The 13,520-nt window shown below is 42.0% G+C and overlaps 1 protein-coding gene across 1 annotated transcript; it reads left to right on the forward strand.

Moving 5' to 3' along the window:
- The first annotated feature begins 1,405 nt into the window (after positions 1-1,405).
- On the forward strand, positions 1,406-5,735 carry LOC123053765 (protein NLP2). Its single transcript, XM_044477309.1, has 5 exons — positions 1,406-2,281; positions 2,660-2,701; positions 2,822-3,541; positions 4,099-4,222; positions 4,359-5,735. Exons 1-5 carry the CDS (start codon positions 1,406-1,408, stop codon positions 5,411-5,413), a joined length of 2,817 nt encoding a protein of 938 aa, XP_044333244.1. The 3' UTR covers positions 5,414-5,735.
- The last annotated feature ends 7,785 nt before the right edge of the window (positions 5,736-13,520 follow it).

Below are 13,520 nucleotides of genomic sequence, written 5' to 3' on the forward strand. Positions count from 1 at the left end.
TCGACATTGGAGCTTCATGTGAGTCATCGGCCGGCCATAAGGAGGCCTTTGCGTGAAGAAAATTTATCCTCTGCCGCCTCCAGACAGAGTATATTTAAGGATTGGATAGGCGCTAGAGGATAAATTATCCTTCTCTATTCGGTTTAGGGGATCGGCTAGACGTGGCATAGAGGAGTAAAATCGAATTTATCCTCACACCGGACATAGGATTGGTTAGAGTTGCCCTAACTTCATCTCAATAAAGCTAATTATCTGAGCTATGCTCATTGCTCAGTTTGGCAGAAGCGACAGACCTGGCCGTGTCAAGTTTTGCTGCAGCTCGGGAATTCGTTCCGTATCAGTTTGCCATACTAGCACCATTTCCTGTGCCAAAACAGAGGAAGAGAACCCAAGGCCAGAAAAAATCAGCCCAGTTAATAATTAACCATTTAAAGAGGGCGGCCGTGACCGCGAGCCGGGAAGAATCCGCTGCGGGGGGGAGTAGAAAAACAACTACTCATAGCTCAAAGCCAGCGACCGGGCTAGAGAATTCCAACCTCCAATCCAAAGCCTCGCCCTCTCCTCTTCTCGCCTCGTCTCCCTCCCAGCAAGTAGCAGCAGCCTCCGATTCCCTCCTCCCGCCGCCTCCTCAGATCTGCGCCGCCGCGCCGCCTCCCGGCCAATCCGTCGTCCTCATCCCCGCCGCCAGCCGAGGAGTGGCGGCCGCCGCTTGGTTGCTTCCGTCCGGGGCCGGCGCTATCGGCGGCGGAGGCTGCCGGGCCTTTTCCGGACCGGCAAATGGTTCCGGAGCTGGGGCTTGGAGGCTTCCGGTTCCGTGTGGTCTGCTGATTGGGCCCAGCCGGGGTACGGTTGGCTCTGCCGGCGCGAATTGGAGGTTCTGAGTTACACTGAATTTTGTTTCGCCGGAGGAGCTGATTTGGTGAAGTTGTTTCAGGCGGCGACTGATTCTTGGGGGAACCACAAGTTTGCTTCTTTTGATTTCCTCCGCGCTCAGGTTCAGATTATAGAGCGTTTCTGGATGAAACGGATAGATTTTACTGGGTTCAGATACCGAGCTTCTGTCTTGTGTGCTAGCACCCTTCTCCGCCAGAAAACAGGACTTCTGCAGCTGCTTGAGGCTGTTAGCTTCGGTTGCCTTTTCCTCCAAAGGTTTGACCTCTTGAGTTGAGTTCTTGTGCCGATGATGAACTGCTGATCTAGGATTCTTGTGTCACTGTATCAAAAGCAGTCTCCTGTTCAGATTCTGCCTATTAAATCAGTCCTTGTGTTGCACTACCAAGATTCTGCTTTGAAAGGACACACACTGCTGCCACCCTTTTTATCTGTCCCCAACACAGTGCACTGAAACCTTAATTGTCCCACAGGAGTGGATAAGTATCTGGAACCAATCGAGTGCAGCAAAGCCATGGATGTGCCTCTGCCTTCACAGTCCAACCGTGCTGGATGCAATGGAAGCGTCGGCAGCCCGTCGGATGATCCATATGGCGTTACGGCCATGATGAACTTTGATGGGTACTCAGAGCTCTGCGGCAGCCCTTCGTTAGCTGACCAGCTGTTCTCGTTGCTGAACGACTCGTCAACACACCAGATGTTTGCTATGTGGTCATCCTTGGGCTCTTCGCCACGTGCTTCTGGTGTCAGTGAAGATATGCAGCTCGATGCCTATTCCAGTGTACCTGGGGATCAAAAGGTTGATTTGGTATCTTCGGTGAATCCAGCTGAAAATGGGACCGGGAGAATGGCCAAGAGTTCAGGCGACCTTGGCTCAGATGGTGATCCCGAGCAAGGAAGTACTAGCGTGGTTCCGAGGCCTATTGCCGGCAACTTACTCGCTGACAGGATGCTCATGGCTCTGTCTTTGTTCAGGAAGTCACTTGGCGGCGGTGTTCTTGCGCAGGTTTGGATGCCTGTTGAGCAGGAGGGGCATGTCGTGCTTAGTACATGTGAACAGCCGTTTCTGCTTGACCAAGCTCTTGCTGGGTACAGAGAAGTATCCAGGCATTTTGTGTTCTCTGCTAAGGAGGAGACCTGCCTTCAACCAGGGCTTCCAGGGAGGGTCTTCATCTCCGGTGTGCCAGAATGGACCTCAAATGTGCTCTACTACAGCAAGCCAGAGTATTTGAGGATGGAGTATGCTCTTCACCATGAAGTTCGAGGATCACTTGCAATGCCGATATATGACCCTAGCAAGGGCTCTTGCTGTGCAGTGCTTGAGCTTATCACAAAGAAGGAGAAACCTGACTTCGATGCAGAAATGAACAACCTTCGCCATGCATTGCAGGCAAGTTCTAACTTGCTCCCCACCCCCTCCTTTATTTAGTTATGTTTAGCTGGGGGCAAAATAGTGAATTTACCCATGAAGGAGCATTTTTACTTCCCACTGCAATGTCTATTATCTTATAGACTTGTTCGTTAGTGTATTTTACTAATTTCATGACAAGTAACATGAACTGTCATGTGGATGCAAGTCCTCACTTTTATTGGTGCCATTTCTAGATGCCATGAATAAAAGTATATACTGAATTTAAATGCTTGTATTCTGGCTACTCGTATTCATATTGCACTGTCCATGGACAATGATGGGTGTATTATTTTCTTGCACAATCTGGAATTTCTCTTAGCACTTACGTTTAATACTTACCGTATTACTCTTCTGTAGGCTGTGAACTTGGAGACAGCAAAAGATTGTATCGATCAGAAGGTGCCATTCTTCACTTCTCTGAGATTTCTGCTGTGCATCATGGATGCTGGATACAAGTTCTCTTCACAGTTTTTTGTTTGTTTATCTATTGATGTTTGATGTATGTGATGCTATTTGCAGGTTTATTCAGCAAATCAGAAAGCCACCTTCACTGAGATTTTGGATGTTCTAAGAGCTATTTGCCATGCACACATGCTTCCTTTGGCCCTTACATGGGTCCCTTCATCAAATGGCAGTGATGGTGGTTATGTTGGACATGATAATGTCCTTGATTCTCAGTCAGGAAAAGCGATACTCCGCATCCATGAATCAGCGTGTTATGTTAATGATGCAAAGATGCAAGGTTTTTTTCATGCATGCACTGAAACTCACCTTGAGAAAGGGCAAGGTATTGCAGGCCGAGCACTCAAGTCCAATCTGCCGTTCTTCTCTCCTAATATAAGAGAATACGGAATTAAGGATTACCCACTCGCACACCATGCTCGTAAGTTTGGTCTGCATGCTGCTGTAGCAATCCGGCTAAGGAGCACATACACTGGTGATGATGACTACATACTAGAATTCTTTCTACCAATCAACTGCACAGGCAGTGAAGAACAACAGATGTTATTGAATAACCTGTCCAGTACTATGCAAAGAATATGCAAAAGTTTGCGAACAGTTTCTGAAGCAGAGGTTGATAAAGTTGACGCTTGTACTGCAGTAATGTATAAGGCAACCAGTGGAAGTTGCTTGCCTACTGGTCAGTCTGGGAGTTCTTCACATGGTGATCAACCTGCCACAGAAGAGGCATTCCAGGATCTATCTTTAATTGATAAGCAAGGGGACATGTCCGAGCAGGTGCTCTCATACTATATGTTTTACTTAAATATATGGCATTCTATGCAATCATATTGGTCCTGATTCATGAATAATCTTGATTAGCATGATTTGAGCTGAAATCTTTTTCTGAGACTTGTGCTCATCCATCTTGGTTCTCATTTGTTGAACATGCGTATTTCCTTGAATCGAACTGAATCTTTTCCTACAGTTTTTTTTGCTGAAACGCCTAATTTGTTGGCACTTGAGAAATTTGATTAGTTGTGTGTTATGACTTAACAGTAATGGGCACACACATTTGTAATTTTATCTATTGAATAATGGCATAGTTCTAGTGCCAAGTTTGATCAGAGGAGAAGGATTCCAACAGTTTAGGCTGGTAGAAACTTCCAGATTTGGCATGCCATTAGCACAATCGATCATCTTTCTTAAAGGGGCATTCTCATGGTTGGCTAGTCATACATGGTTAAATCTGCAGAACCTAGATCATCAACATTGATGAATGCATTTAACTTTGAATCGGCGTGTTAACTGGATTCTTGATATCCTCTTGACTAGAAGCTTCTTCTGCATTGCAGGCACAGTCTAGTTCAATGCGACTTGCGGAGAAAAAGCGCAGTACAGCGGAGAAGAATATTGGCATGGATGTTCTCCGTAAGTACTTTTCTGGGAGCCTAAAGGATGCTGCAAAGAGCCTCGGTGGTGAGCCCCTGCACCCTAGTGTGTCACTTTGTCATGTTACTTTTCGATTGAATCGTTTCTGTGTTGTGATATCTAGGTTTTGTAATAGGATATAATAAATGATTTCTATAACATTTTGTTATTAATACTGTTGCAGTTTGTCCAACAACCTTGAAACGGATATGCCGCACACATGGAATTTCGCGATGGCCATCTCGCAAGATAAACAAGGTCAACCGTTCGTTAAAGAAGATCCAAACTGTCATTAACTCGGTTCATGGAGTGGACAGTTCTTTGCAGTATGATCCTGCTACTGGATCTCTTGTTCCAGCAGTTTCTCTGCCAGAGAAGACTTCATTCCCTTCGTGTGATGCTGTGTCCAGTCCATCCGTTGGGAAAACTGTGGATGAAAAATCTGGCCCAAAATCTGAGCAAGGGTATTCGTCACCTGAAGGATGGGAAAGAGATAGCTGTCAGTTGCAGCGCCCTGATGCGCAGAAAGGGGAAGGCGATGAATTTCACATGCAGACAACTAACTATAGTGGCAGTGGTGATCACGGCTCTTATGGTCCGAATGTCACACATCATATTATTTCTGAAGGAACACAAGGACCATTATATCCCACTGGTGCTGTTAGTGCTTTACATGACAAAGAAACAGGTTGCATCGAACCTTTGCCCTGTGTCCTCCCAAGCATCAAGACTACCAGGGACCAAATAGTGGGAAGGAACTCACCACCCATGCAACAAGCAGATATTGATATGTTTGATGATCGCGAAGGCAGGGAGCATACTCATCCTTCTACCTCTGGTATGACAGACTCTTCTAGCGGCAGTGCATCAAGCCACCCTACATTCAAGAAGAACCCAGCACGCCCACTTAAGGACAAGAGCAGCCCTGCACTTACGGTCAAGGCGACGTACAATGGAGACACCGTGCGGTTCAAGTTCTTGCCATCGATGGGCTGGTACCACCTGCTGGAAGAAATAGCCAAGAGGTTCAAGCTGTCGACCGGGGTGTTCCAGCTCAAGTACAAGGATGACGAGGACGAGTGGGTCATCATGGCGAACGACTCCGATCTCCAGGAGTGTGTCGACGTCATGGACTCGATGGGCACGCGAAACGTGAAGCTCCAGGTCCGGGATCTCCCGTGCCTCATCAGCAGCTCGGGCAGCAGCAGCTGCTTGCAGCTGGAAGGACACAATTCATGACACGGTGAGGAAGTCTAAAAAAGGATCTTTTCTTACCCTCAACTGTATCATACTGTGGTAGGTGTAGTCTACGCTGTGTAGCAACAGGGTTTGGTAGTCTGTACTGTACGCGTGTAGCGTGTTATGTAGCGGCAATGGCGAACAGGAAGTGTAGCGATCGTCGAATGTCATGGAGGTCCCTGAGAGGATATCATGACAATAATCTGTTGTCATGAGGGTCTGCGGTGCCTGGCTGCCAATGTATCGAAAACTCGAACTCCTGGCTGTGTTATGCATGCCGGAGGAAACCAATGAATGTTTCTGGACTTCCCATGGTTCCAAATTCTCTGTTTGTTTAAACAGGTGAATTTTCCAGTTCCGCATTGGCTGTCAGGGACGCATGAACTGCCAGCTTAAATCGGATGGTTTTCCTATGTAATTTTGGTGAAACTCCTGGACTTTTAAGAGGGACTGGCTGACAATCTTATTGCCTGTTCAAGCTCACCATGGGATGGATAATCTTTCAGGGAGGGCTGTTGCTTCTCTCCGCTCAACCATGGAATTATATCTGTTTTTCCTATGCTGAGATCGAGATCGTCGTGCTTACATGTGGATGCGAGGCGATTCGCGGTCGATACCGGGCAATCTCTTCTGCAGACACCCAAATCTCCCAACAGCGACGAGTCGGCAGCGTGCCATTTTGGACTCGCCCGATCAGAGGATGGAACTGCTGGTTCCAAGCTTCCTGCATGCACAGCAGCAGCCGGGTATGCCGTAGAGTTCTGTTGATAGGAAAGCTACCGTTTGTACTGGACTGAATTTTAAAGTCCAACCGATAGGAACATCACGCCATTGAGCGTCTGGGGAGTCAGAGTTGGAGGACATGGATGAACACGACGTGCTGGCGCGTCTCCGCGACCCGAATCGGTGGTTGCGTTGTCAATTCCTAGCGAAAGAGATGCAGCCAGCCAGCCGCGGTGCGTGAGAAACAGCTCCGAGGGCCAGGAAATTTCGTCTTCAACATGTGCTTGTTGCCTTGTTCCCGTTTGCTAGTGGCTGCTGAAATTAGGTCGCCATTCGGGTGACATATTGTTGCATTGCATCAGCAAAAACAAAATCTTGGTTTTCTTTGGTTTAATATGAATTCTGAGGCATGATGATTTCAATTTCTTTTGAAAAGCAAGTGCGGCTCAGTCGTAAGTGTTAGTAATAGCATGAAGTAATTTGTTGGTTCCAAGAGAGCACCAAAAGATCCGGTCACAAGGAAAGTTTCGTGATAAAAACTTTGTATCAGATACAAAAAAAGTTACAGTAATAAGAAAAGAGCAAATCCGAATAAGCGAGCTAATCCTTTGACCTATGCCCGCGGTATGATGGGAATAGAAAAACTTGATAGGAATACTCGAGAGCCGGTTGTTAATGTCTTATAGCCCATGAAGATATATTTCTTGGGAATGGAGAGACCTAGAGGAAGAACAAACCTACCCAGACTAGTGAAGTGGTTCCAGTGTTACCGGATCCAATTGGTTAGCACTTAAAGACTCGAGTTGTTTTAATAAATCCCCTGCGGTTCCGAAGGCTTCGCGCAATAGTTCTCCCTATCGTCTTGACCCACATTTGGGTGTTTCTTCACATAGTTGTGGTTATGTGCCCGGGAGAGAGCTATGTATCGGATTTCAAATGGTGCGTTTGTTGGATGTGCGGTGGTACTATTGTTGCCAAACCGTTGCCAAATCTGGCAGATATGCTATGGTTTTCAGGATGAAGTTCTGATGGGATATGCTTTTTAGTTGACACCCCATTGTCTATGTAAGGATACTCGAGTCGATTTTACAGATCTCGATGGAACCAAGGTATCATGAAGAGTCTGAGTGAGGAGTATGTTGCCATCATTAATTGATCTGCGATTGAGAAGGTTGATGATTAGGTTTAAACTACGCACATAGACTTTTCGGTCCATCAAAGAAATTTTTGTAGATGAGTTGGATTCGATATTTGCAGGCCAAGATCATTATTATTGTTATTTTATTAATCACCAGTGGCAACAGATATTTGATTTTCTGCAATATGCATTTCATACGCAGGAATAGATGAGGCAGTGAAGTTGGATAGCACCTTTGCTAGTCAGGCAATAACATTCGATCTTGGTTTCAACAGTGAGCTTCATGGTATCAATATTGTTAGAGTATTAACCAACATGTAGATGGATTGTTGATTAGTGTAGATGAATTCTTGATTGATGTTTGTAGGTGATGTTCGTGATATTTGACCCGACGGAGGAAAATAAGCGATGCCTTTTTATGTTATGGATCTAGTCCTTTTGACCAAGTTCAACTCGTTGTGCCAGAGCATCACTCTGAGCTTGCCTTTAAAGATTCTAATTAATGTGACGATGGTTATTCTAAATTCACATTACTTTGCCACGATAATGTTCCATTTGTCATGAAAACAACTGTTTGGCAGTTGATTGTTAGGCAAGATAAAGCCTACTAAATGCGAGGATCTCTGCGTGCACAACTCTGAGATGTTTCGAACAGTGATATACGTGATATCCTAAGGGGATATGCATAACAGCCTAGGTAAAATGCTTGATTTGTAGTTGTGAGATTAGCATGTTTTTCCTTATTCGTACTGGTTTCAAAGGCGGGAGCTACAACAAGGCCGGATGGGCCATGGCCCGCCCAAAATTTGGAATTTGTACACTTCTTTTTTACCGTTGGGCCTTAGAACACCAACTCATAGGCTATTTCTTTCATTTCGGCCCGCCCGATGTTGGGCTTCAAGCTCCGCCACTACTAACTGGTTTGTGTACTGCCTCTTCTCCCAAGGAAACAACGGGCCAAATCCTAAATGGCGCCTGCTGTGCCCGCTTTAGTTGTTTTCCCTAACGGGCGCATAACCCCGCAGTGACTTGGGCTCGGGCCATCTACGTTTTTTTTCCTGCTCTTATCCCGCAGGAAAAGGAAGCGCACAGGTGAGACTCGAACCCACAAATTCTTCATTGGTAAGCTGCAGTAACCAACCGGCCAACCACATCAGATGTGATCATTTCCACCTTCTTCCTCCTTTTCTTCTTTCTAGTTTTTTTCCTTTTCCTCTTTTCCGTTCCTTTCCCTCCTTTGTTGGAACAGTTTTGTTTTATTTTTCCCCTTTTTCTTTGTTAAATACATGAACTTTTTCAATTCGCTGATTTTTTAATCAAAATCCAATGAACCTTTCAAATTCCTGAACTGTTTTTAAAATCGATGAGCTCCTTTTCAAAACAAATGAACTTTTTTCAAAATCGACGAACTTTTTTTTCAAAATCAACGAACCCTTTTCAAAATCGATGAACTATTTTCAAAATTGATGAACTCTTTTTAAAAAAGATGAACTATTTTCAAAATTAATGAACTCTTTTTAAAAACGATGAACTTTTTTCAAAATTGATTAATTTTTTTTCAAAATTGATGAACTCTTTTCAAAACAGATGAACTCTTTTTAAAAAACAATGATTGTTTTTCCATTCGACGAACTCTTTTCAAAACCGATGAAATTTTCAGATTTTGTGAAGTTTTCTGAAAATTGATGGAATTTTTTCGGAAATTGATGAACTTTTTTTCAGGTTTTGTGAACTTTTTTGAAAATCAATGAACTTTTTTGAAAATCGATGATTTTTTCAAAATTGATGAACTATATTTTTCGTCCAATTCAGATTTAGTTCACTCAATTCAAACTTTGATCACCTAATTCATATTTTAGTTTACCTAATTCAAATTTAGTTAACAAAGTTCAAGATTTGTTCACCCAATCCAAAATTAATTCACATATATCAAATTTAGTTCACAAAAAATATATTTGTTCACCTAATTTAATTCTAGTTCACGCATTTCAAAATTTGTTCACCCAATTCAAAGTTTATTCATCTAATTCTATTTTAGTTCACAAAACAAATACTAGTTCACCTAATGTAATTCTAGTTCACGCATTTCAAAATTTGTTCACCTAATTCTATTTTAGTTCACAAAGTTTAAAGTTTGTTCAGCTAATTCGATTCTAGACCTCACAATTCAAAATTTGTTCACCCAATTCAAATTTAGTTCATACCATATTTTCTCACCTAATCCAAATTACTTCACCTAATTCAATTCTAGTTACCCAATTCAAAATTTGATCACCTAATTAAATTTTTGTTCATCTAATTTCATTTTAGTTCACCAGATTCATTTCGAATTCACACAACTCGAAATTTGGATCACCTAATTCGTATTTCGTATTTGGTTCCCTATAATGCCTTTTTTTTTCAATTGCGTGTTTCTCGAGGACCAGTTACTTGTATACTCCCTACGTTCGGTGAAAAGTGTACATCTAGCTTCAACATTTGTCCACGAAGGAGTGTACTTCTATCTTCCCCAATGCACTTTAAAGTAAAAAAAAAATACTTCTTTCTCATCACACAGTAATCAAGACCAATAGCAATGTACACATGGTCTTCTTAATTTCTACACGCACTTAGCTCATTGGGGGTTATGTAATTAAAGAAGAGAGATGGTGGCTTGCACCTTTCCAATGCATTTTTTGCTTAACTCCATAATTTGTCCTAAAATTTCTAGATGTACACTTTTCACCGGACGGAGGGAGTAATTCTTAGCATCAATTAACAGAGTTTACAGAAAAAAGAATCAGTCTTTATTAGTACTACTTGTATAATTCTTAGCATCAATCTAGAACTGTACGAACTTGTGTCAGAAACAATTTTTCTTTCTCTAGCAGCGGCATAGAAACATTTTTTTTAGGAACGACAGAACTCAGGACGTCACAATAACTAACTCAAGCTGCTAGCCAGTACACCTTATGGCCGATGGTGGCACATTATAGCGTGTGTCATCTTTAACTATAACGCGATATTTACTCTAGCATCCTATTTACTGTGGCGTACAGATTATTCAATTGTTTTGAACACATTTTTAAAAAACAGGATTTTTATTTTTTTGAAAAATGTCCACAAAATTTGAATTTTTAAAATAGTTTTATTCTTGTGACACTTGATTACTGTTTACCATATTCTTGTGACACTAGACGCCATTAATTTTGGATCTGTTGTACTCACATGTAGTAATATAGCACTCTAGAATCGGTTGAATTGTTTCACAATTTCACTGAACTTATCATCTTCACGGCTTGTCGTTATCAACATTTAGAAGATAGTAACTGATTTATATTGTATTGACTAACATCTAACTGTCATTTTAGTTTGAGCTCACACGGTATATTTTAACGGATAAAACATTTTGTGTCTAATTGCCACAAAAAAAACTACTCTGAACCTCCTTCATTCTCGATAGATCGGCATGCTTCTTTGTTCTTGATACTTCAGTTCCTAAATCTGATTCCGACATTTGCTATTCAGGAAAATTACTGCAAATATGCAATCAGGTGACTAAAATATCTATGATTAATTTCAAGCATTTGCAGAATCATTAGGAATGAATTTTCTCGAGACAAGTGCAAAGGAATCCATCAATGTGGTGATGGCTTTCTTAACCATGTCATCAGAAATCAAGAAAAGGTAACCAGGAAATTCAGTGTTAGAGGCCCTTTCTCTTCCCAGTTTCCTTAAAATGTTAGATCATCAAATGAGTTGTATGCTTGTGAAAAGAAAAGCAAAGGCAATTCCTTTAATACATTTTCGCTACTGGTTTTTTACAATATGATAATCCAATTCTAATGTTTTTATTGGGCTGTGTGCATCTTCAAGAGAGTTCAGGAGAGCAATCATTTCTTGATTTTTGGAAGAAAAACTGCAAGCAAGCGCAATGATGAACAATTTCTCAAATACTTCACATGGAGCCTTTCTTGATCCTACAAACATTCATAATAGTTACAAACCGCTTATTTAGGTATTCACGATAGTTTTTCTGAGGGCTAAATGCAGATCATACAGTTATCTCCTCTCCTCTTATGAATAATACTTCCGTTACCTTAAAAAAAATTCTGATGTGTGTGCTTCCCGTGTTACAGACTGGTAGTCTCCCCTTCTGTTCGAGTGAAGGGTCTACCTGCTACTGAAATTTTTACATGCGTGCAGGATGACGAGCCAACCTGCCATGGTGTGGAAATCAATCGTCCATGTTCACATGAAAGGGGCAGCCGATACAGCAGGACAACAGCAGTTGCTGCTCTGCATAAGCTTAGCAACACTCCATTCTTACGTCTCATGATATATTGCTGAGTGGACAGAATTTGTTGTAAACAAAGCTTGTGGCTTACAACTCTATTTAATACCCGCCAATGTATTAGGCACATTTGATGTATCTTAGGTATAAAAAATTGTACGAAAATACGGTTAATTCAATCTTGCTAATCATCATCCTGTCATATTTCCTGAAGGATCATATTGTTGTTGACTATATCTTGATTTTGCCTTTTGGCGCTGTTTTGGAAGCTTGACGGCTGAATGATATAATCCCCAGCGAGTTACTACAAAATATCAGCTGAAGGACAGAATGATTGATATCTGAGAGACATGAGGTGGTTACTGCAAAAGACATGTTGTATATGTAGCTACTACTAGTAGGGGGTTTTCAGAAAATGTACGTCTAGAACCCCCACCTCAATCTGGACCAACCATGTTCCATCTGATGGCTCTGATTTATTTTTATATTCTTTCATCCTAGGCTCAGATTCTATTGTAGTCCCTCCCCTTTGTTATATCATTATGTGATTTCTCGATTGAATCGTTTCTGTGCTGTGTGCTGTGATATACTGATATCTTTGTTTTATAAATAGGATATAATGAAATGATTTCGGTAACATTTTGTAATTAATATTGTTGCAGTTTGCCCAACAACCTTGAAACAGATATGCCGCACTCAGGCTGCAGGTGGCTCTGTAGGTGGGCGTCCCACCACAACCCCTCCCAGCCCCACCGCTGCTTGATGGGCATTAGGGGACAAACCCACTAGGATTTGATGGATTAAGTAGGTATAAGTGGGAACCCATCAGAGAAAAGAATACGTACAACACAAATGGCTACAGGTTTTCGCATCCCACTTCAAAGAAGGCTACAAGTTATTTCTTCCCACTTCAAATACATAACTTCACTTCACATGAACATACACTTAGAAAACAAAATTGAGAATAACTTCAAGAGAATTTCCAGTCTGCAACACTGGAACACTCTTCGTATATCGTTTCCTTGGACTCCGCTGATGTAGCTTTATACATATTAAGTTAGCACGAGATTAAGCCTGCAAAAAATATAGTGACATGCATTGTCAAAGAAGAGAATGGCACTAATATGTCGAATATAAAACCCGCATATTGCCAATTATAAAATACCACTCGACATGTTGCTAATCAGATGCGTATAACAATCATAGAAAGGAACATCAAGGAACACCACCTGCTCGTCATATAGCTATAATCAACTAAGGAAGGTACTCCCTCCGTTCTGATTTACTCGTTGTGGTTTTAGTTCAAATTTGAACTAAAACCATGAAGAGTAAATCGGAACGGAGGGAGTACATGATACTAGTGAAAATCAGAAGCTGCATGAGGCTATGACTAAAGCTAATGCTGAAGTTTGCCAAGACAATCAGCATTACATAACTTGCAAGCCCCGCAATCGGAGTACCTACTGTACTACTGATTCGTTTGGCTCATGGAGTATCATTCTATCAGGTAAAACCGCAGATAAGCCAATAAGGACTAACAGATCGAGGAGTTCACCAGCCAATGCAAGATGGTGTCAGGTCTGCTATATGGTGGATCCTATTCTGGTGTCTTGAACGCATCGAGGAACTTCTTTTTTCTTTCTTTCGATCGAACAAACAACAAAACAGCCCATATGCAAAACAGGGTCGTGAACAGAGATACAAGTCAACAATACCATACACAAGAGATCTCATAAACTAAAACAACATAATACCGGTATTAAACAGTCTCCACCTGTTAATTCTATTGCGTGATCAAAAGAGTGTCAATGTATCAACATGAACAACATGTGAAACAAAAGACCATGTGACAGTCATCTACGAAATCAACAACCTCGTTCAACTCTTAGGGACCAGAATGCATCCAATAAAATCAAAAGAACTTTCAATGTATATTAGAATGGACATTAGGAAGAAAAAACCTCAGATGAGAG

The sequence above is a fragment of the Triticum aestivum genome, chromosome 2D, assembly GCF_018294505.1.
Source record: "Triticum aestivum cultivar Chinese Spring chromosome 2D, IWGSC CS RefSeq v2.1, whole genome shotgun sequence".
NCBI classification, from domain to species: domain Eukaryota; kingdom Viridiplantae; phylum Streptophyta; class Magnoliopsida; order Poales; family Poaceae; genus Triticum; species Triticum aestivum.

Bases quoted from the DNA above. Each gene is read 5' to 3' on its own strand.
- LOC123053765 (XM_044477309.1), top strand. From the start codon at position 1,406: ATGGATGTGCCTCTGCCTTCACAGTCCAACCGTGCTGGATGCAATGGA. The intron at 2,282-2,659 runs GCAAGTTCTAAC...ACTCTTCTGTAG, and splicing joins ACCTTCGCCATGCATTGCAG to GCTGTGAACTTGGAGACAGC. The intron at 3,542-4,098 runs GTGCTCTCATAC...TCTGCATTGCAG, and splicing joins AAGGGGACATGTCCGAGCAG to GCACAGTCTAGTTCAATGCG.